The sequence below is a fragment of the Charadrius vociferus genome, unplaced genomic scaffold (genome assembly GCF_000708025.1).
Source record: "Charadrius vociferus isolate BGI_N301 unplaced genomic scaffold, ASM70802v2 scaffold51, whole genome shotgun sequence".
Lineage (NCBI taxonomy): Eukaryota > Metazoa > Chordata > Aves > Charadriiformes > Charadriidae > Charadrius > Charadrius vociferus.
The window spans coordinates 796227-818949 of NW_009646939.1; the positions used below are offsets into that span (position 1 = coordinate 796227).

Sequence of the window (22723 nt, forward strand, 5' to 3'; positions counted from 1 at the left end):
CAAGCACAAAAAAAATTTTTAAAACTATGAAATGCACTAGAAGAGCCCTTTTCTCAAAAACCAGTTGCTGATCATCTGAAATATCTGGATTATTCAAATGGATGTTGCAGAAGAAATTAATGTCTGAATTTTATTCATGCAAATTATTTCTCATTTTGAATGAGTAACAAAATGAAGAATCAAATGTTGACTCGCCTAAGAGGGCTGAAATATCTTAGAAACAGATCTTTTTGGTTATTTCAGGAGACTCAGGTAGTGCACCATTGTAAAAGCTCTGAAACACTCTGCAGAAGTGTGACATATTTGTAGTCCAAACTGTCAACATTTCTGTTGAAAATGCCATGCTGCTTAAAATGGAAAAACTGCTAAGAGGTATTTTGCTTGCCATCCTCTACAACTTCAGTGAGGAACAAACCACGACAGAAGATAGGAGGAATTACATAATTAGATATTAAATACTTCCTGAACAGTCAGTGTCAGCAGCAACTGGTAAAATTCATGAGGGAGGGAAAGGTCTTTTTTGTATAAATAGACTATTTTCCTCAGTCATTGCTTTCCAAAGAGATTATGAAATCATAAATGCACATAAACACCATTAACAAATAGAGTGTTCTACATCACTTTCTCAAAAGGCTTATTTAATGTTGGATAATGATGCTAAGTATCTTGATTTTAATATTAGCCTGCTAAGCAAGTCTTATGAAACAACCAGAGATGTAACACTTGTCAGAAACTACAGTTTCATTAATGTTTTTGAAATAAGGGACATATGCTCTTTTCAGGTTGCCACGGTTTGGCCTCAGTCAGCAACAAAGAACCACACAGCCACTTGCTCCACTCCCACAGCTGTGGGAAAAACAAAATATCGACAGGGCAAAACTCATGGGTTAAAATAGTGCAATTTAACAGAACAGCAAAAGGGAAGATGAAAACCAAACAGTAACACTGATAAAGGGATAGGAAGACACAATTACAATACCTCTGCAAAGTGCACCAACCAGACCCACTCTGCCACAGCCCACCCCCAAGTGGCAACTGCTTTCCTCTTCCTGGCTAGCACCTCTTATAGCCTTATAGGCATGGCTCACCTGGGATGAAATACCCGCCCCCTGATGGCTCCTGGGGAAAAATAACCCCATCCCTGCTGCAACCAGGACACAGGTGAAATCTATTAACATTTCAAACTGCTTTTTTAGCATCTTATTTACTTTATGCTGGTGTAAAACTGGTGGCCTTACACTCTAATACCATACTGCCACAGAGATTGTAGCATTTTTCCTTTCTCTGAGAACTTCAGGTGACAGACAGACAGAGGTTACCTATGGCAGCACTTTCAGAGAAGGAAGCTGACTAGTATGGGCCAGTCATGATTGGTATCACAGAATCACAGAATTTTCAGAGTTGGAAGGGACCTCTAGAGATCATCTAGCCCAACTCGCCTGCTAAAGCAGGATTGCCTAGAGCACATTACTCAGGACTGCATCCAGGTGGGTTTCGAAAATCTCCAGAGAAGGGGCCTCCACACCCTCCCTGGGCAGCCTGTTCCAGTGCTCTGTCACCCTCACCATACAGAAGTTTATCTGTGTATGGGAACAGAACTTCCCATGTTCCACCTTGTGCCCATTGGCCCTCGGCCTGTCACTGGGAACCACCGAGAAGAGTCTGGCTCCATCCTCCTTCAACGCCCCCTTTAGATACTTGTAAGCAGTAATAAGGTCTCCCCTCAGCCTTCTCTTCTCCAGGCTAAAGAGTCCCAGCTCTCTCAGCCTTTCCTCATAAGGGAGATGCTCCAATCCCTCAATCATCTTGGTTGCCCTTCGCTGGACTCTCTCCAGCAGTTCCCTGTCCCTCTTGAACTGAGGAGCCCAAAACTGGACACAGTATTCCAGTTGTGGCCTCACCGGTGCCGAGTAGAGGGGGAGAATGACCTCCCTCGACCTACTGGTCACACTCTTCCCTATGCATCCCAGGATTCCATTGGTCTTTTTGGCGACAAGGGCACATTGCTGGCTCATGGACAATTTACTATCTACCAGGACTACCCCCCTCTCCTCAGAACTACGTATATATGTATGCAATATTTTGGGGCATTTCTCTTAAAACAGTTGATGTAAGTACAACCATTACATTCTTTTGGGGAAAAGAAGGGGTACACCTGCTATGTTGGTCTTTGAGCCTCAGAACAATTGCCAGTGCTTGATCAAGGTGAATCCCAACTACTTATAGCAATTGGCAGCCATAGATGAAGGAATCAGGGTCAAAAGAAGACTTGAGAAATGTCTAGTCAATATATTTTTCTCTCAGGTTCCATGTGTATGTCACCAATAGCTTCCCGAAAGAATTCAGAAGTTCCTGAGGCTACTTGGAGTGGTGGCCCAGAAGAGCAATAGCAGACTACTCTCCTGGAGACAGGACCAAAAGCACTGATGTTAACCACTGTTAGTGGACACAGAGAAAACAAACGGCAATTATTGTGGCTACGTGGAAACTTGGACTGCTGAGGGGAAAGAACTCCAATATCTCTCTTAATCATAGGATCACAGGATAGTTCAGGTTGGAATGGACCTCAGGGGATCATCTAATCCAACTTCCTGCTTAAAGAAGCATCAGCTAGGCCACATTATTCAGGGCTATATTCATTCTGGTCATGAAACTGCCATGGATGTAGAATATATGGCCTTTCTGTGCATCCTGTTCCAATGCTTTACTGTCCTCATGGTGAAAATGTTTCTCCTTATATCCAGGGGCAACCTCTTTGGTTTCAACTTAATGCCCATTGTCAGTCATTTTACAACCATGCACCACTATGAAGAGCCTAGCTCCATATTCTTGATGATCGCTGTCTAGGTATTGGAAGGCTGCTGTTAGATCTCCCAGAAGTTTTCTCTTCTCCTGGCTGAAGATGACCAGTTCTCTCAGCCTCTCCTTGCAGGGCAAGCACTCCAGCCCTTGTCTGTCCTGTTGGCCATCTGATGAATTCACTCCAATTTATTGATATCTTTCTTGTAGCATAGGACACAAAACTGAATGCATTATTCTAGGCCTGGTCTAACAAGTGCTAAATAAAAGGGGATCATCTCTTCCCTAGACCTTGTAGCCTGTAGCCAGTGTTCCTGTTAATATGGGAACAGCCCAGGCTACCATTGTTCTTCTTGCTGTTAGGGCACACTGCTGGCTCATGTTCAGCTTGCTGTCTAGCAGGAGTCCCAGGTTCTTTTCAGGAAAACTGCCCCCAGCCAGTCTGTCACCAGCCTGAACCATTGCAAAGGGTTCTTCCTTCCCAGGTGCAGCACTTTGTATTTGTCCCTGTATTTGCAGGGACACCTTCCACTAGACTGGGTTACTCAAAGCCCCATCCAACCTGGCCTTGAACACTTCAAGGGATGGGGCACCCTCAACTTCTCTGGGCAACCTCTTCCAGTGTCTCACCAGCCTCACAGTAAAGAATTTCTTGCTAATATCTAATCTAAATCTGCACTCTTTCAGTTTAAAACCATTACCCCTTGTCCTATCGCTACATTTCCTGGTAAAGAGTGCTTCCCCATCTTTCCTGTAGGCCCTCTTTAGGTACTGGAAGGATTCCCTGGAGCCTTCTCTTCTCCAGGCTGAACAACCCCAAGTCTCTCAGTCTGTTTGCATAGGAGAAGTGATCCATCCCCCTGATCATCTTTGTAGCCCTCCTCTGGACTCACTCCAACAGGTCCACATCTTTCCTGTGCTCAGGGCCCCAGAGCTGGACACAGTACTCCAGGTATTTGTGTACAGACACTTGAGAACAAGAAAACAGAGTGGAAGGGGGTCCATCTCAAGATGTCTCTTGTATCTCTCAGCCTGCACTCTTTACAATCAATCAATTGCAAAATCAAAAAGGAGTCAATCTCCTTTTTGTCTTCCCTGATGCAGCACAATCTGGTTGCTGGCTGGGCACAAAGCCAACTGAATATGAGCCAGCAGTGTGCCCGGGTGGCCGGGAAGGCAAATAGCACTAGAAAGTGTGGTGAGCAGGACTAGGAAAGTGATTGTACCTCTGTACTTAGCACTGGTGAGGCCGCAGCTTGAGTGCTGTGTTTGGTTTTGGGCCCCTCACTACAGGAGGGACATTGAGGTACTGGAGCATGTTTAGAGAAGGGCAACAAAGCTGGTGAGGGGTCTAGAGCACAGGTCTTATGAGGAGTGACTGAGGGAACTGGGGTTGTGTAGCCTGGAGAAAAGGAGGATTGGGGGAGAATCTCTACAACTACTTGAAAGGAGGTTGTAGCAAGGTGGGTGTTGGTCTCTTCTCCCAATTCACAAGCGATAGGACAAGAGGAAATGGCCTCAAGTTGTGTCAGGGGAGGTTTGGATTGGATATTTGGAAAATTCACTGAAAGGTTTATCAAGTATTGGAACAGGCTGCCCAGGGAAGTGGTTGAGTCACCATCCCTGGAGGTATTTAAAATACATGTAGACGTAGTGCTGAGGGACATGGTTTAGTGGTAACTTGGCAGTGCTAGGTTAACAGTTGGACTTTATGAACTTAAAGGTCTCTTCCAGTCAAAACAATTCTATGATTCTATAATCTGCAAACCTCCTCCTACAGCTCTTTAACTTGTATCACAGCTTCTCAACCAACACAGACCTCCTGCAGGGAAGCACACTGACTCTGCCTGCCCCAGCTCCAGAGAAAAACCACAGGTACACTCCCTGCAGCCTCATATCTGGAGGGTTTGCATCCTTTCTCTGGAGCTCTGACTGGTTTGAAGCTACTGATGCACCAGGACTCAAACCTGGACACAAACTGCAGTTGGTGCTGGGTACTACACCCTGTGGCACATCACTATCATTGTTGAACAGTTATCCACTGTCTTCATTGGACAGCCCTCTTATGCACAAGGAAACCACTGCTTCTGGGAGCTGCCCTCTAGATCTTGCAGTCAGATCAAAGCACATTTCATAAGGAATGGTTGACAGAAGTGGTTAGAAATGGCTAGAGTTTGTTACCAGCAAATATCTCTAGACTCTAGCAGGCATCCCTGAAGAAGAAGAGCTCCTAGAAGTTCTCTGAAGATCCCAAATGTTCCCACAAGATCTAGGACATCTACAAGCAGAGTGAGGAAACTGCTTCATAGATTACTGCAGCTGTTAGCTCCCTCCATTTTTTTACACTCCTTTAGATCTGATTCCTGTGTCTGCCATCTGAAACCTCACTGATTTTCACTGACTTTATTAAAATTAGGCTGTTTCTACAGAGTATTTCCTATCTGACATATCTGCATGAAGCAGGAAAACAGGTGGAGCAGAAAAATACTTTGAATGCAGAATATGCCTGTGGAGCAGAAGACAAAAGCCAAAAGTATGAGACCAAGGCTGACAGTGTGTGGCATTACATGGTAGAGAATGTCCAATCCAGTATTCACGCAGCCAACACATAGTTTGAATGTAATATAAGCAGTGCCTGCAGTCACTTAAAGGAAAATATTTGACAAGGGTGGTTGTGGCTGTTTCAGTTGCAAGTCCATTCCACTGTTGAATATAAACCAGACTTCAACAGGTTTAGGAGTGCCTACATAATGAGGTTTAGAGTTTTAGTAAAAATATTTTTTACAAACATCTTGTGTGGAACTAATGTGAATGTCTAGTGTAAGACTTGTTTATATATTCTAATGATATGTATGTTCCTACATTCTTTGGCCTTCAACACTAACAGGACCTAAGAGGGATGCATGATGCTCTCCAGGATGTAGAAATTACTGTCAGTGTTTACTTTCTTTTTTTTCTTTTTCTTCTGCAGTTATGAGGAATTCAGATTCCTAAGCAATTCCTTACATTTTATGAAACTGTTGTGCTGCAGAACCTAGAAAGTCATCCTTGTAGGTGAAATTTTAGATCTTGAAAACTTACCATGTCTGACAGCACTTGCTGGAAAGCAAAAGGTGACAGGAAAAACTTGGAAAAATTTATCATATTTAAAATAAAAACTTTAATCCGCTCTACCCAGAATCCCATGTCACATTCCAAATACTGAACCTGCAAACAAATTAATCATTTTAATCATAATATAGAAAATGTACAAGCAATTAATTGTTGGACGCAAAATCTATATTCACTCTTACCTTGGGTATTTTTACTGTTCTCTCTAGAATACTAAATTTGGATTATTTGTTTTTTACACTTGTGTCTGATGCTTAAAGGATCATCCAAAGTACCGGAACTCTTCAATCTGATATCCTGTCAGTGGAAGAGTATTCCCCAAAACACATTTACAAGACAGAATTTTTGGCAGTTTTAACTGTACCAAAAATAAACTTTGCATTGCTTGTTCCACAGTCTGACACCCATTGGCTGTGCCTCCCACCTCTTCATTATTGACAGTCTTGATTCAAATAACCAAAACCATTACACTTCGTCTAAAACTAGTGAGCAAGACTTTTCTAGAGAAATTAAGATCTCCACATACGGTTGCCTTGTTACTCCGCTGGGCAATGGGGAGAAAGGGCACTGTCAGGCCTAGGGCCATTGCAGATTAGGCCTCAAAAGCAAGAGTTAAAGGTAGCCCTAGCATTTTCTTCTATATCTTGTGCACAGGGTGGCTCTGGGAGAGAATATGGCTCTGGTGGCTCTTAATTTTTTTTTTAGTGTTAAACAGGAATAGCACACAGATGTGTATAAAACACCTGGTTCATATCTCAGAAGTAGGTATTCAGAATCCTGTAAACTTCTAGTTTCATTAACATAAGAGAAGAAGCTAAATTAACTTTACAAAGCCTCCTATGGGACATAAATCCTGTGCTGGCAGAGGAATCACTTGCAGGGGATTCAAGTACTTTCCACTCACAAGAAAATGGTTATGTGCTTTCAGTACACCTTTTATTTTTTATTAAGGAAAACAATAGCAAAAATATTCATAGTTTAATGAGCACACATCCTGAAGGCAGGGCCAGTATCATGGGAAAAAGCAAACTATCCCATTGCGTCTCCCCATTGCCCCAAAATATTTGCTATCCACTACCACCACCTAAACTGGCAGCCCCACTGAGATTTGGGATCAGGAGTTGTACTAAGCCAGCAGAAAAACTGATCCAACAAAAAAAAAAAAAGTGTAGTTTCCCAAAGACTTAGGCAACTGAAGACTCAGAGTAACATCAGAGTCAGGTGGAAGGTAAGGACAGGAATTTGCAGCCAGGGGCTGCAGATGAGAAAGACTATGACAGTCAGCACTTAGTTTGGCTTCAATTGCTGTGAAGTTGAAGCCTAGAAATGAGGTTTTCCAGCAGTACGATTCTGTCCATGCTCTTTCATCATCTCTCATGCTCAGTTCACTTTTGTGAGCTCCCTAAACTGGCAGAGTTATTCTGTCCATTTCTGGTGCACTGGTTTTCTACCAAGTAAGAAAGAACATTTGGCTTACTGCATGGAAGTTGAGAGCCAGGGTCAGGAAGAGGAATTTGCATGGATGTGTTGCCAGAAGCAGCAGGAGGAGGAGGGAAAGGCAGCTTGCTTTCTTTATTTTGAGCAGTTTAGAGCACCACAAGAAGCCCATCGTATCATGAAAGTCTTCCCCATATGAGACAAAATGAAGAAAACAGCACAAAATGTATTCAAATTTAAGCAGATTCTTCCAAGCTAGTACTCCATCTTGCACTGTATATTTATGACATGAACAAGTATAGTATAACGAGTAATGAACTGTGAATTGGTTCTTCTTGTCCAGTAAATCTACTCAGTCTATTTGATTAGTGCAATAGATTTCACCTAGAATTTACTCAAAAGTCTAGCTGTTTATCATCAGGAGGGAGTACTCCATTTTGTATCTTTCTTACCTTAGCTTAATTTGCAGATACAGTTTTACTTGTATACTCTTGTATATAATCCTGATTCTGCTAGGTATAGCGATCACAGCTGATTTGTACTGTGACTTTATCCCTAATTATACTTCTGATTTCAGACTGTTTTAGTTAAAACTTCCCTATTGGATTACTATTAGATGTTGTGAAACCAATTTGCTCATTCAATAATGGCATTTATATTTAAGAAACAGATTATTGTGGGTTTGATCCTGGAGATTTAGGCAAATTGTGTTGCTTTTACAGTAATATGTGTTTTTCTAAGACAAAATTCTGACAGCTTAAAATCATATGGTGCCATATCTTTTTATGAGAGATGTAGTGGAAAGGAATCAGTTGAGAGTCCCACTGTGTTCTTCAGATCCTAAAGAGCTTGAGAAACTCCTGGATTTCCTGGTCCAGGAGGCATAAATTCCTGACGAAGATGGAGGGAATGGAATAACCAGGCAAACTGGGATACACCCTGGATAATGTAACAAATGATACTCCTGCATTCCCAGAGTTCTGGGAGGAATTGTTAAGCCAGGTACACTTGCAAAGTTTCATACATCCTGAGTACCTCTCGCATATTTCTGGTGGGGTTTATTAATTTGTTTGTATTAAAAAAAAAAAAAAGTTTAGCTTTCAAATAAGTGAGAACCTTCTCTGAGGAATGAGCTACAAATCAAGAATTTGAAAAGCAGTAGCTTTCAACTCAGTTACTGACTGAATTTAATATTGCTGCACTCTTGATCCATGTTGCGACCTTGCAATTTACCCCTAAATCACACAGGTGGGAGTCAAATGCCCAAAAGTGAGACCCATGAAAGCTTGCATATTAAGTAGAAAGCTACCTGGGCCTGAAAAACTCTAGGCCGCAGAGGCTTTTGTAGCCTGGGGTATGGGAAACCTACAATGGTTCATTCAGTTCAGACAAAGATGGTTTGTGACTTCTGTAATGAAGTTAAAATTGATTTTGCTAGCACCCTAAAGGATGAAAACACACAGGAAAGTTAAGCTTGCTATAAGAAACACTGTAAGGAATACAAGGGCATAGCTGGGATGGAGAACTGGGTCTGGAGGGTCTGGACTGTCCATCTTCCTAATAATGGTGCCAGTAGAGGGATGGGAGGAGTTGTCCAACAATTGCTGCTTCTGGCAGTTGCTCCTTTGCTCTCTCAGTAGTAGCACAGATCCTTCATCACATAACCCATCCCTTCCCTCAACGGCAGCACCCAGACTGCCAGAGACAAAGCAGATAGCGAGGTCTTGGTCTTTTCTCCTCTTCCAGTCCACTACTACAGACGGCTTTACCCCGATACTTTGGTGTCTAGAGTAGGCCTTGAAATCAGGGACTTGAACCTCAGTCATCCCAGCCCACGATGCTGGCTGATGTTTTTCAGCAACATCTTGACCAGAACCATACTGGAACTGAAAAGCTTTAGGTAAAAGCCCTTTTCTGTATTTTTTTTAAAAAAAATAACTTTAAAAAAAGAAGTATTTTTGCAAAGTGATTATTTGACAAAGTCATCGATTTTGAACAGAAAATATTTAGCTGAAACAGTTCTGACCAACTGTACTTAGTCATAATAATTAAGTTTGCCTGAATAAAAGCAGTATCTGTCTCAGAAATGTGTCTATCTGCACAGAGGATAGAAGACGTGGGAAGCCTGAGGAAATTTTCCAAAGGCCGAACTTCACCTCCCCAGAAAACAGGCCTTCTCAAAAAGGTAATGAGCACTCTCATTCAGGCTGAGTGCTGCTATTAAAGGCTGTTCTCCCCAGGCTCACACTGAGGCACAGGAGCAAAGCAGTGTGTGAGCGTTGCTTCATGCAGATAAACAGAAGGTTTCTTTCACTAGACCTAATGCCTCACATTTCCTTGACATGAATATTAAGGGTATAGGAATTTACTTACCATAATGCCGACGTAAGTGCTGGCTCCTATGTATAAACACCACATATGCAGCTGTACTAAATAAGGTAACAGTGCACACAGCAAAGCAGTTTTATTTCCTTTCTCAGTACAATGTGTTACCCATGTATATATTACACACAGACAATATACCTATGTATAATATAATGCATAATTTATTACAATAATCATATCTTATATGATATTACATAATTAAGAATTAAGATAAGTGTATCTTATTAAATATTTATACCTATGCACTCACACCTGTGTATACTACATATTAGTTTGTTCATACAGGTGTTTGCAACCAGAAAAGTCCAGGCCTATGAGTCAGAGTCATTCAGTCAAGAAATGCAGTGATAAAATTACAGGCATGTGGGCTAAAAGCAAGGTGATTCTTATAGATCATCTCTTCCTGTGAATGTAAAGAAGCAATATCCTATAGCTGAAGTTCTGATAGAGCATCCAGTTATTCTGTCACTTCTCAGTGGCTTGATATACTTTCAGGATCTGAATTTCTGAGATGAACCTCAACTGGAAAACCAGATATTGTTTCTTATCTCTCAGTAGCAGTCTTTATATTCTAGAGAAATATGAGCACAAATCTACTTGTAATTTGTTGCAAGAGGTGAGAAGATCCTCACAAACAAAGTTGGTCCTGCCTTGAGCAAGGGGTTGGACCAGATGACATCCAGAATTCCTTTCCAGTATAAATTCTTGGAAGAGTCTATGATTCCACAGGGGCTTTTGATGTGGAGGAGGACTGTAAGGGCCCATTCACACTGCCAACATGCAGTCCTGAGGTATGAGCAGAGAGAACCTCTCATCAGGAGACCGATACCAAGCCTGCCTTTTTACATGGTCCTCTGAAGATGCCCATTTGGATCAAGCAACTGTCCTTGTAAAGCCTATCCCACAACCAGAAAGAAACTGACCTTTTCTGGGAAGTATACTTTGCATGTTTGGAATGAGATAGCACAGAAACCAGACCGGGATGTGTGTATGCTGGGTTGTAACAGGGACCAGCAGATGGAAGTAGAAGCTGCGTGGATGGCATATGATGCTTGGGTAAGAGGGATAGTGATGTGTGGACCAGGCCCATGCCCATGAGGCACAATGATCAAGATTGCATTCCTGACATCAGCATACAGACCAGCCTAGATAACGTAGAGCTCAAGGATAAGACAGGTCTCCATGGTTTATATCAGACCTTGCCCCTTTGCAAAGTGTTGGTCTAGCAAAGTTAAACCTGGGATGTGGAAGTACTAGCTTAATAGTCTGAGAATACGTGTAAAGACAAGTCCATCTAAAGATGACATTTTTTTTCTACTTGTGTACCCATGCATTCTTAATTCTGGTACAGTTGTTGAGACTATCTTCCACTGGTGGGCATGAGAGAGGATGACAGGGGGCACGTCCAGACAGGCTTCGTTTGCATGCTTGAATAAAAACTCCCAGTGAACACAGTACCATCAGCCAGACGTGTGAATAGGACACTGGCAAAGGAATAATGCTGTGATTAATTAGTGTCATCCTGACCATGACATCACTGGTTGCTAGGCAGATTTGAGTCTTCTGACAAGCCTACTGTAGCTACTCTAGTGGCCAGGCCAAGGTTTCCTCTCTACTGTTGCATCCCTGTCCCCCAGATCTGTTTTTGTAATACCCCAGATGTGTTTGAAAGCATGGGATTACAGAGATATGAAGGTTGATGTCAAGGGCACCCACATGAATGTTGCCTCAATAGGCTTTAGATAAAATTTAAATAAGTTGCTCGAAGCTATTTAACAGTCAGTAGCAAGGCCAGGAATAGACTATTCTAAAACTAGGAATGGGTGCTGATGCCTCCATAGCGAGACAGAAGTAGCAAGGGGTACAATTTTCTGGTCCACACAGATTGGAGTTAGGACCAATACTTCCCTCGTGTACCTTCACCCTCAAGTAAAACCCACTAAGATGGAGGAAAGAAACTTTCCCCGAAAATGTGTTGTGGATGTTCTTGCCCAGAGGCGAATAAGGCTAGGGTACAGGGGTTATTGGATACAGGGGGAAGAGAATTTGGGGATCATGTGAAACTTATTATGGGATGTTTAAAGGGAATGATCAAGAGTGAAGATAGGCAAGGACCAAGATGGATTGGAGAGGAGCAAGTGTGGCAAAATAGAGGGAAAACTGGATAAGAGGTCAGTTGTGTGTAAATAGGTGGCTGCTCAGTATGCTTATCTGACTGAGCCACCACTGTACTCTGTCCTGACTAAATCCCGTTCCTAGCTATTTTCTCCATGGATATGCTTGATTATGTGTGGGAATGCCAAAAAACTCCAAACCAAACACTGTTTCCATCTGTCATGATCTGTGGGGTCAGCTATGTTAGTAGTCCTGTTGGGCATATATGCTCAGACTCACTACTGGCTGGATTTGGGGACATGGAGCTACAGCAGGGTTGCAGCTGGCAGGCAGGGGCAGCAGGCATTCTCCTTAGAAAAAGACAGGAAAACTAGCTTTGGTGTGTGGGGAGCTTTGGATAGTTGGGTTTTTTTTTTATTTTGGGGGAGGGGGTGGTGTTCCTCCCAAGTCAAAGATTATTGTTCTTGTCTTCTCATTTCTTTGAACAAAGCATTAGCAGAAAGTTAATACTTCTAGGACAAGTTTACCAATTCTGCTTCTGATTACTCACTTTTTTTTGGTGCGAAACCTGTTCATAGCTACTTTCTTCAGAAAGGAGAACCCCTGATGCAGATTAAGAAATTCAGATTTCTGGTATAAAAACTTCAGAATAACTGCACCTGACTCTTGGTTTCCTTGTCAAAAGCACCATCAGTTGACACTAATCTTTTATTCCATTTAGAACTAGATTACACTCTCTAAAGGTTCACTGATTTAGGTATATAAAAATTTGACAGAACTTACTGTTCAGTTTCATAAGTGCTGCTGGAAGTTATATTTAATATGCAATCTACAACTAAGAATTCAATGTGAGAACAATAATTGGCAGCAGGTTAATGCAGAAAAGAGGGCTTCCAGAAAAGCAAATGCTGCTCTAGTTCCCATGGCACCATCCCAATATTTGTTTTATATTCCTGAGAGAAAAGAGGAAAGCAGAACAAATGTTAAACCTCCCACACAAAATTCTCAAAGTAATATTATTCCCCCTAAGACTCCAGCCTTGCTGTCAGACTGCTTTTTCTGTCATTTTGAGATGCTTTTATTGAGAAAGGATAGTAATTATAGTTATCCAAAGTTTAAGTCAGTGAGTTTTTACTCAAACAGATTAGCTGCAAACTCTGTTATTGAAACATCTTGTACAGTCATTCATCGAATTTGCATGGTATGATTACCACAATCAGAGAGACTAATATATATGCTTGTGTAAATGGGTTATTTGCCTAATCATCACCTTTATGGGAAAATTCCTGGTTTGTATCAGCAATCTCAGTATTTATTCATATAAATTATCTCAGTATTTATTTCTACAAAGAAATATTCACTTCTGTAAATTTTTTGTTCTGCACCTTCTGATGATGTTGTACAGCTTCTGATGTACTGCCATACCCTTTTTCTTATCAGTCCTGGTGCCTGCTTTGCTTAATTCCTTGGGCTGAGCAAGAACCTTCCTAGAATGCTCAAGAAATTTTTGGTTGGTTTGTTCATTTAAGATTTCAGTTCAGCCATGTTTATATGCCTTTGGGGAGAGGAAATGTTATTAAAGTTTTTTTTTATCATATTTTATTTGTAAATATGTTTTCAAGGCTGCAGACCTTGGTATTCCTAGAAACTAAATTTTAACTTGGCACCTAAGTGGTGGTACCACAGGTGCTTAAACACTGAAATAAGGCCATATAACTTATCTGGTAATGTCAGAAGGGATGTATGGTGAGTTAATTCAAGAAATAGAAAGTAATAAAAGCAATACAATTAAGTCAATAGTTGGAAACACACCTTAGCCTCTCTGTGCACACATGACAATTCTTCTTCTGTTGTCATTTATTTAGATTCCATTAGAAACTCAAGCCTTCCCTGGACTAAGTGGAAGATAAGCAGGCAGAGCAGGTCAGATGAGATGCTTTACAGCAGATGTGTTAATTAGACAAAACAGTTGCTTTAAAAAAATCTACTACAAGAAAACTCTTTTAGACAGTCAGTCTTTGGACATACGTACTTTAAAAACCCAACTTTGGTACCAAAGTTTAAGCACAGAAGTAGTCTCCTGCACCCCTGAGGAACTCAAGCAAAGGACTATACTGAAGTACTCCAGATAAATGCTTTTCTGAATTAGAACCTGTCAAAGTTTTTGGAGTGTTCCTGAGTCATCAGCCCTTTCTACTTTAAAGCTGGTTGCCAACACTTTATAACCCACTCACAGGTGTTTACTTCACGAGATCTGGTTGCCTCTAATAGCACCCTATAGCCAGCTCTTTGCAATCTGGGGAAGATGAGTCCACAGGCTCTATCTGAATAGAATATGTCAGCTGAAGGATAAACCAGTATACACCAATATCTTTATTAGTGCAGGTGATGTGTGAGTATTTGCCAAAGCAACAGGAAGTTAGCTTTTAGGAGTATTTTATGTATATTTACAGATTAGACAGAGTTTAAAGGCAAGATTTTAAAAAGCACCCAGCTTTATACCAATAAAATGTAATTAGGAAAACAATTGCAAGAATTGGAAACAGTTATAAAAAGTCAAACAATAATACATCTTATAAACAGCTAAATTTTTAGTTCAGTTTCAAAGTCTGCTCTATATTTCATTCATCTAGTAGAGCTGACAGGATGTTACAGCCCTCAGATCTGGGGCCTGCTTTCTTAGGCAAACTTTGTCCCCGAGACAGCTTTTTTTCTGAGTGGGAAACATTAGCTGGGACATTGCTCCCCTTTAGGTGCACTTCTACTTATGGTCAGTCCCAGCAATTGTATTTGTGCAGTAAGTGTGTTGAAAATATCAACCTTTAGAGTGAGTTTAATTAAAATGCTTAACAATGTAATTTGATGACTTCCCAGTCCTCAAAATAAAGGCTGTTCTTCCAGGTTCAGTCTTTACTCTGAAAAAAAAAAAAATTTGGAAGAAAAATCTCTTACTGGACAGCACTGGACGCTGCCAGCACAAGAGGTTGCCAATAAACAACCTTCTCAGGGCCTCTTACAGAAAAACTGAGAAAAGCCTAAGCACCTTCACGTGGCCACCTCTTTCGGTAGCCTTGCTGAGAGAGGTCAAGTACAGCGCAGCATAAATGAGCTCTTAATGGCTCTTCTTTCTCTTTGTGATTTTCTTTTCTTAGTGACTCTGACTAAAGAGCTGCAGCAGACAAGCAAGGAAGCTTCAAGCTACCTCTGGCTGCTACATCCTTTTCATAGACCACACCTCATCCCAAAGTCTTCTGAAATCAAAAGAAAGACTTAAGTCTTGCAGTGACAGCAAGGGTCTTTTAATCAGACTGAAGAAGAGGTAGTTGTTATTCCAGACAACATTGGTTGGCACTTCTCACCACCAATGAACTACTATTAAAAAATATCCTACTCTTTGAAGGATACAGGGAAATGGGATTAACATTTATTGTAGCCACTAAATCTCTAACAGTCTGAAATACATGTAAAGGTAAGAGTTACTGTAGCTGGTTTATTTGTATCTATCTGTAATTAACCTGCTCTGGCAGGGCAATTGGACTAGATGATCTCCAGAGGTCCCTTCCAACCCCGACCATTTTGTGATTCTGTGTAATTATAAACTGTTTTACATCAAAACATAGCAAGCTCCTGTCTACATGTAATGTCAAGACATTAGAAAAAATGAGATTCTGCAGTTTTGTTGACAGCAGAGGGTAAAAAACAGACATGCCTATAACCGAGTGGCCTAGGTTTGTGTTTTACTCTGCTTTACACATGGCCCCCAAGCTGTGGTGCTCACATCACGGTTTGACACAAGGCCCACGTTTGCAGGTGCGTTTAAGATGAAGCTGAGCTCTGTTCAAGAGACAAATTGCCAGCCCACAGTCCCTCAAGCAGAATTTGCTGTGACGATCCTGAGCCAGAGTGAAAACAGCCGCATGCTCCTCCAGGCCCTTTTGAAAGGGAGCCCAACTGTGTAGTTTTAGGATGAGGGCCTTCCCTGGGAGCAGAGTGATTTTTGACTGCTTCACACCTGGATTGCTAAGGAGGCTGAGTACCAGCCTAGTGTTATTCCTAGAAGATTCCCAACTGGAGTACGGCAACAGTCCTATTTAATGATTAATGATTACCTCAGGTGGATTAATCTGATGATCATTCTCTCTAGCAGCAAAAATCCTTAAAGACATTTCCATGACAGCTCTTTGCTTCTTCTTCCACAGAGTTCTACAAGTAGTGCACCAGTATAAATAAGGAGGTGAAAAACTGCTGCAAGAAATAAGAATGGTCGGCTGGGCATGGAAACTTAAAGCATGCTTCCAATCGGAGAATATGCAGCATCATGCTATTGCTTGAGATTATGTAAAATGGAATCCCAGAGCAAATTAATGTATAAATATTTCTGCAGTTTTAATGACTACAGCTTATTTCTATACCACAACAAAAGAAATCTGGAGGAAAGGAAAGTTGCTTGGAAAACAGCATGCTTCCCAGCCTAGCTTGCTACGTATTGCTGAGTACCTTTTGGTCTAGCTTTGAAAGAAAGATAGTGCAAAAGACAGCAATAGCCAAACAAAAACCAAAGAAAAAGTCAGAAAAAAATCAAATGTCATTTAAAAAAATGAAAAAAAAAACCCCAAACAAAACCCAATCCAAACCCCAACATGTTTTCCCACACAAATTTAGGAAATCTAGGAAATAATATAGAGTAACTGGAATGCCTACTTTTAAATGAGAATATTTGTAGATAGAAATGTCAAGAATGAAGGAAACAAAATCAGTGGGAGGATGTAACATCAGAACAAAGTATGCTGGAAAGGCTGCTCAAGGAACCCACGAGAGAAGAGCTCTTGCCTTGCTATTAAAAAGTATACATGATCCGTTTCAAAAATATACCATCTAAGTTTCCATCTGTAACTCTGATGCAGATTGTGACATGACTATGACGTGAGCTGTGACATAACTGAGACAGGAGCTTATATTTGGCAGCACTTTATCAAACTGCACTTCTTTGCAAACAGCGGCGAACAGCAGCTCTTTGCGAAGGGCGGCCTTTTGCAAACTGCAGCTCTCCATAAATGGCAGCAAACAGCAGTTCTTTGCAAACAGCAGCTGTTCATGAATAGCAGCTCTTCAGTAGAAAAAGAAAAACTTAAGTCAGCATTGTTTTGCTTTGTTTTCTGGCTAATACCAATTCATCCACGCGAGATGTAAATGCCCTCAAGATATAAACCAGCAAAAAATATGTTAAGAAATGTACTGGAATAATCCCCCTTACTTTGTGTCACTCACCGCTATCCTGTGGGGTTTTCTGTTGTTTATGGACTGAACTTTGAAATTACTCTCTGGAATTTTACACTGTTTAGAAAATTCTGAGTGTTGGATTTGATCCCTTTTCAGATGTTACTGTTTTCTTGTTTTCAGCCTTTCATTATAAACTGAACTCCTTTAAACTACTTGGCTACTTTAAGACCAGCAGCAAGAAAAGACATTCTCTGCAATGGCACTGTCTGTGGTCCCTGCCTGAATCATGCCACTGTTCATAAGCATGGTAGGTCAAATCAGCAACTGGATATTGCCCAGAAATGCAGCAAATGTCAGAGCAAAGATGCAAGTAGCAGATTTCTTTACATGGGACAGAACAAATGATAAAAGGAAGGATTATGATTTAAATGTAATTTCCGTTAAGTAAAAGGAGAGAATTATTCTAAAGTATATATTTTGCACTACTTAATGGACAGAACACCACAGCTTTATATACAATGCTTTTATTTACATTGTTCTAATAAAGGCTCATAATGTATGAAATACAACTTAATCTGTCTTGAAGTTGAGCGAAGAAATGCTTCTTTAAATAACTTCTTTAATGATCTTAATTATCTTTCATTTAAACTCAGAGATAATCCTTAGAAAATTCAACATACCATCATTAAAATTTGGAGACAAAACTATTTGGTCTCAGACCCAGCAGTTTTCATGTAGAACCCCAGATGCCCGATTTAAAATGCACGCATCTACATCCTTATTTATCAAATTACCTGACACTTAACTTTTTAGCAGACCACATCAACTTTATTCTCTTCAACTCTTACAAACACATATATAACATGTAACTAATTAAATAAATAAACACAAATCCTCTACTGATTTCTAGATACTTGCTTTAAAATCATCAACTTGTTCGCAGTGTCTGGCCTTGGCTCTCATACCCTGAGTTCTCATCCCTTTCTAAGCTGAAAAATTATGAAGTGCACCACTGCATTGACAGTGAGCCATGAAAATAGGATCATTTGAAATGAATTGTATATTTCCACAGGTCCAATGTTTTAGACAGTCCTTTAAGTTTCATTTTAGAAAAATTGCTCTCTGTGTAATCTCCAGTGGATAAATTGGGTAATAAAAGCCTTCCCTCTTCAACCTCCTCTCCCCCAATTTTGAAAATCATGTCATAGGATCTGGATCAGAAATGAACACTTTTAGCTGCTTGGAAAAATGTTAGATACAGAAGTATCTCATAAAATAAGCACTGCTCAGGTCAGCAAAAAGTCTACGTTTGCTTTTTGCAAGCACACACACAAAAAAGATTTTACTTTGCTACTTCAGGATTACTTAACTGTTATAAAATCCCACATTCCATGCACTTTAATGTGCTATGCTGAAAGTCTTTGCCTTCACCAGGCTCAAAATGTCATCATCTATGCTTATAGTGACCAAGATCCCACATATTTTTCTAAACCCACCACCCACTGGTTAGATTATAGTACAAAATAACTTCTGCCATAGCATAAAAAACTCACTGTTTTTCATCTTTGGATCAAATTCCACAACAGCTTTTTTTTATTTGGCAAAACATTTCATATCCCTGAATCTCTCTTTCTGTAAGGCTAAGCAGCAAAATTCTATGGTGTTACATTACATTACAGCTAACCTTAGATTTTGAAGAGGGATTTTCACTGCAGCAAAGTAATTCTTGTTCATTTGGGCTTTTGAAACTTTCAGTCAGCATTCCCATTCTCACACAACTTCCTAGAACTCAAGGATTCATGCTTGCCATCTAGTGGCTTTGAGTAGAATTAGAAGCAATCTGTTAACAACAAAGTAAAATATTTTTTTTTGTGCTAAAAGATGGTTGTTTTAACTTATGGTTATGTTTGAAAATCAAAAAATTGTTCTGGAATTGTACCTGGAAAGAGGACTATTCACTCCATGTAACCATTAACTGAACACAGAAAGAAAACAGGATTAATGTGTGGCCACCGAGTCTCCTGTGAAAAGAACAGCCATGGTTACTGCATTTGAGCATGTGATAGACTTGCACTGACTCAGGGAGAATGTTACCCTGAGGGCTCTTCATATCCAATGTGTCCTTCCTTATAGCCGTCCTGGAAATCCGTAAGACAATCCAAGCAAAGCACAAACATTCTTTGTCTGCCTTCATTAACATAAAATTGTTACCTGTTTGCAAAAAAAGGCTAAATAAGATCCCATGGGGGTTGATATGGCCATCTGTTTCTATTCTGCAGAAAATGTGCCTACTTCAGTTATGGTCATTAAATAAAAGATAGAAACAATTCAGTCTAGAACCTCCCAAGCACCCTCGTTCACCTGAATGGCCTAATCCCTCGGCTGTAGTAAGGCTCCGCATTTTACGTTCTAGTAAAGTCTAGTTTCATTTATTTGTACTCTTGGATATAGAGGAATGTACCTTCAACAAAAGAAGCAGAAAATACTTCTCTCCAAATCAAATACAGCCTGTTTCAAGGTCATTCTCTTCAAACATACAGATTCGAAGTCTTTAGAATTTAAAACTGTGTTGAACTAAAATTCTCAAGAGAAAAAAAAATCCAAAACGTCCATTCTATGCAGGGAATGCAGGGCAGTACTTTCCACACAACCGAAAACCAGGGAGAAATAAGCCTCCCTCATTGTGTGAGTCGTCCTTCTGGAATTGCCACCTAAAAGCACTCATCAGAATTGAGTTAACTAGGATTTTAATAAAAGATTAACTATTGTGAGCCATACCACAAATCCATGTATCAGCAAAATTGCACACACTAAAAATGGTCTCTAAATTCTGCTCAACTCTCAGAATACAAGTGTGTTCTAGTTTGAGTAAAAATACCTAGGATATCTGTGAAATGCTAAGAAAAGGTAAACTACATGGCTGGGGAAAATGGCATCATCTCAGATCAAGGAATAAGGAGGGGAGGAGGAGTAAACTCCAGGAACAGCTGGTCTTCAGTTTTTATAGCCTTGATATAATCAATGAGTCTAGAGAAAGACCAAACAAGCAGTGCTAGTAAGGTCTGCTTTCAAAGCAGAGGAAATGTATATACCCTTGATGAAACATACACAAGAACATGCAATTTACGGAGCCTCTACAGTTCTTAAAGAATCTGAAATCTAGACCAGAAGATAATTCCATGCTTTTGCATTACCATGGAAGTACTCCAATATCTATTACATGGATCACCAAGGCAGACACACATCATAATATACACCTCTATTGAATGAATACTCATTTTAAGTCTCTAAATCTCTTTACTTTAAGAGCCACAAATCCACCATGAACTAGAGTCTGTATAAAGCTTTGCCTTTCAGTAGTTTTTCTATACCTCGTTTTTATGGAAGTTTCTTGCATGTACCAGTTTTTCCAAAACAATGATTGTGGGAAAAACAGAGTACACAATCGTTAATGACTGAATTTGGTACAATCTTCTGCCTCCCACCCCTCTTCTTTTTTGGGGGATGGATAGGGAATAATATTTAATAAGTTATTTTCAGAAGTAATATAATGAATAGACATTTAGACAGGCTTAACAAAGAGGCTCTCTTTACATAAGTATGGATGCCATAATAAAAATTTACCAGCAATTGACAAGTTCTGTGCAATTTTTTAATGCACAGTTTATAGCGTTCATCAATAAAAATAGCTCATGACAAAATCTTTCATCTCATGAATGTATAGTATAACATTGATTTAAAAGATACAAACTAGGAAGTAAAAAAATACTTTCTTAAAGTATTTCCAATACCAACAGCTAGGAGGTATTCTTACTGGATATCATCAACTTAAATCTTACTGTTTAATCTTCACTTAAGAAAATAATAAACTCCTAATTTGGAAACTCCCCTAACATTTGATTCTTTCAGCTGACTGCAGGTAAAATACTTGAAAATACAAAAGAAAAAGAAGAGGTGACAGTTTTGTAACCTATATTATATAGGATATATATTTACCATAGAAAAGTTGATGCTATTCCGTTAGGAACATTTCCTGGCTTTTGCACTATAAAATATTCTTCTCCACGGAAGATTTGTAACTTTTATATCATGTTTATAAAACAAAACCAAACCAAACTTCATGCATTTTAAAGAACCTCTCTTACACATTGTAGTTACTCTTCAGTGAGAAGACATGGTCCACTCTGGTTTACATCCTTGCAACAACACAAAAATGTAGTATTACAAAATACAATTAAGTGATCTCTTGATTTTAAACTTTTGAATCTCTTGTAATTAAAAAAAAAGTAATACTTGATATTAAATTTCAAGATCAAGAGATGTCAGTATAAAAGGTCTGGGCCATCAACGAGCACTTTGAATCCTTCTCAGTTGCATGCTTGTTATTTCAGAAGCAATAACAAATAGTGCATTTATGGCAGAAGTATCAGATCCAAAGACTGAATTTCTATTGCTATTAAAAATATAAAAGAAATCAGAAGTATAAAAACTGATGCATGGATAGAAAGTTAGTGATTAAGAAACAAGGAACAGAAGTCTGCCTGCTTTTAATAACTGCAAAAGATGAAAACTTACTTTTAGCAAGAGTTTTTTTTACAATTCTCTTATTGGCATTTGAAACAAAGCTTTTGAAAAAATATGCTGTAAAATTCTTAACTGTTTATTAATCAATATTTTGAAAAACTAGATTAGGCATTCCAGGTTTTTTAAGGTGTTGATAATCTATTTTACAGATGCATAAATGTTGCACCATTTGTATGAAAAATATGTAGTTTTCAGTGTTAACAATACATACAAGTAAAAAACAGTAGAGTATCACACACAGTCTGCAAGTTTCTCTCTTTCTTCAAATTGTTTATCTACTGCAAGTGAAAGAGCCTGAAGAAATGTTGTCATTGTAACACTGGGGGACTGAAAATAAGAGAACATTTTGTTAGACACACTACAGCAATAAGCATACATAATATTTTACATACAAAGCACAGTATTTAAAAGAGAAATATTCGACTTCCCTATTACAAAATTTTCAAAATGCTACAAAACATAAAAATGCAGGCTTCTTTTAAACCAGTTAGCAAAGTAAAGTCAAAGTCAAGCTATGCAAAGTCAATCGCTATTACTGTGGATTTGCTTCAAAAAAGGTTTTTAACAAATTAATATTATTTATAATGTGGCAGAGGGTTTTGTTTCAGCAAGAAATTATCAGAGAACCAATATCAATGTTCTGTCACAACATTTAATTAAAAGTAGAATGTTGTTGGATAGGTCAATCCCATACGTCTTCTCCAATCTCATTTTAAATTATGGGCAGCACATAATTGTTTCAGTCTACAAAGCTGCAGAAACAGTGCAATTCATCTTAAATGGGTGGTTTAGGCCCAATCTTTTACTCCCAGCAGTGTCCAAATATATTCCCATCCGTCTCAAAACCAAACCAAAATATAACAAATAAAATAAAATTAATCAAATATAATAAACTTACTTGAAGATAAAGCGCATGTGCTAGGAAAGGAAGTTTTCTCAGGACCCGGCCACTAAGACCTTCACTTCTTCTGTAGTAAAACAGAGACAAGTGCTGTTTAAAATATCTGCTCTTAAAAGATCTTTCCCCTTTTTCTGTTTCTCCCATAAGTTGCTCTAAATAACCTCAAATCAC

General features: G+C 39.5%; 1 protein-coding gene across 1 annotated transcript in view; it reads right to left on the reverse strand.

Annotated features, from left to right (window-relative positions):
• Positions 1-21706: 21706 nt before the first annotated feature.
• The window catches only part of TRIP13 (thyroid hormone receptor interactor 13), a 12963-nt gene continuing 11946 nt past the window's right edge, over positions 21707-22723 (reverse strand). The window contains exons 12-13 of the mRNA XM_009894954.1: positions 22550-22619; positions 21707-21978 (exon numbers count right to left, since the gene is read on the reverse strand). Of these exons, the coding sequence (XP_009893256.1) occupies positions 21883-21978; positions 22550-22619 (166 nt within the window). The 3' untranslated portion in view covers positions 21707-21882. The remainder of the gene's footprint in view (positions 21979-22549; positions 22620-22723) is intronic.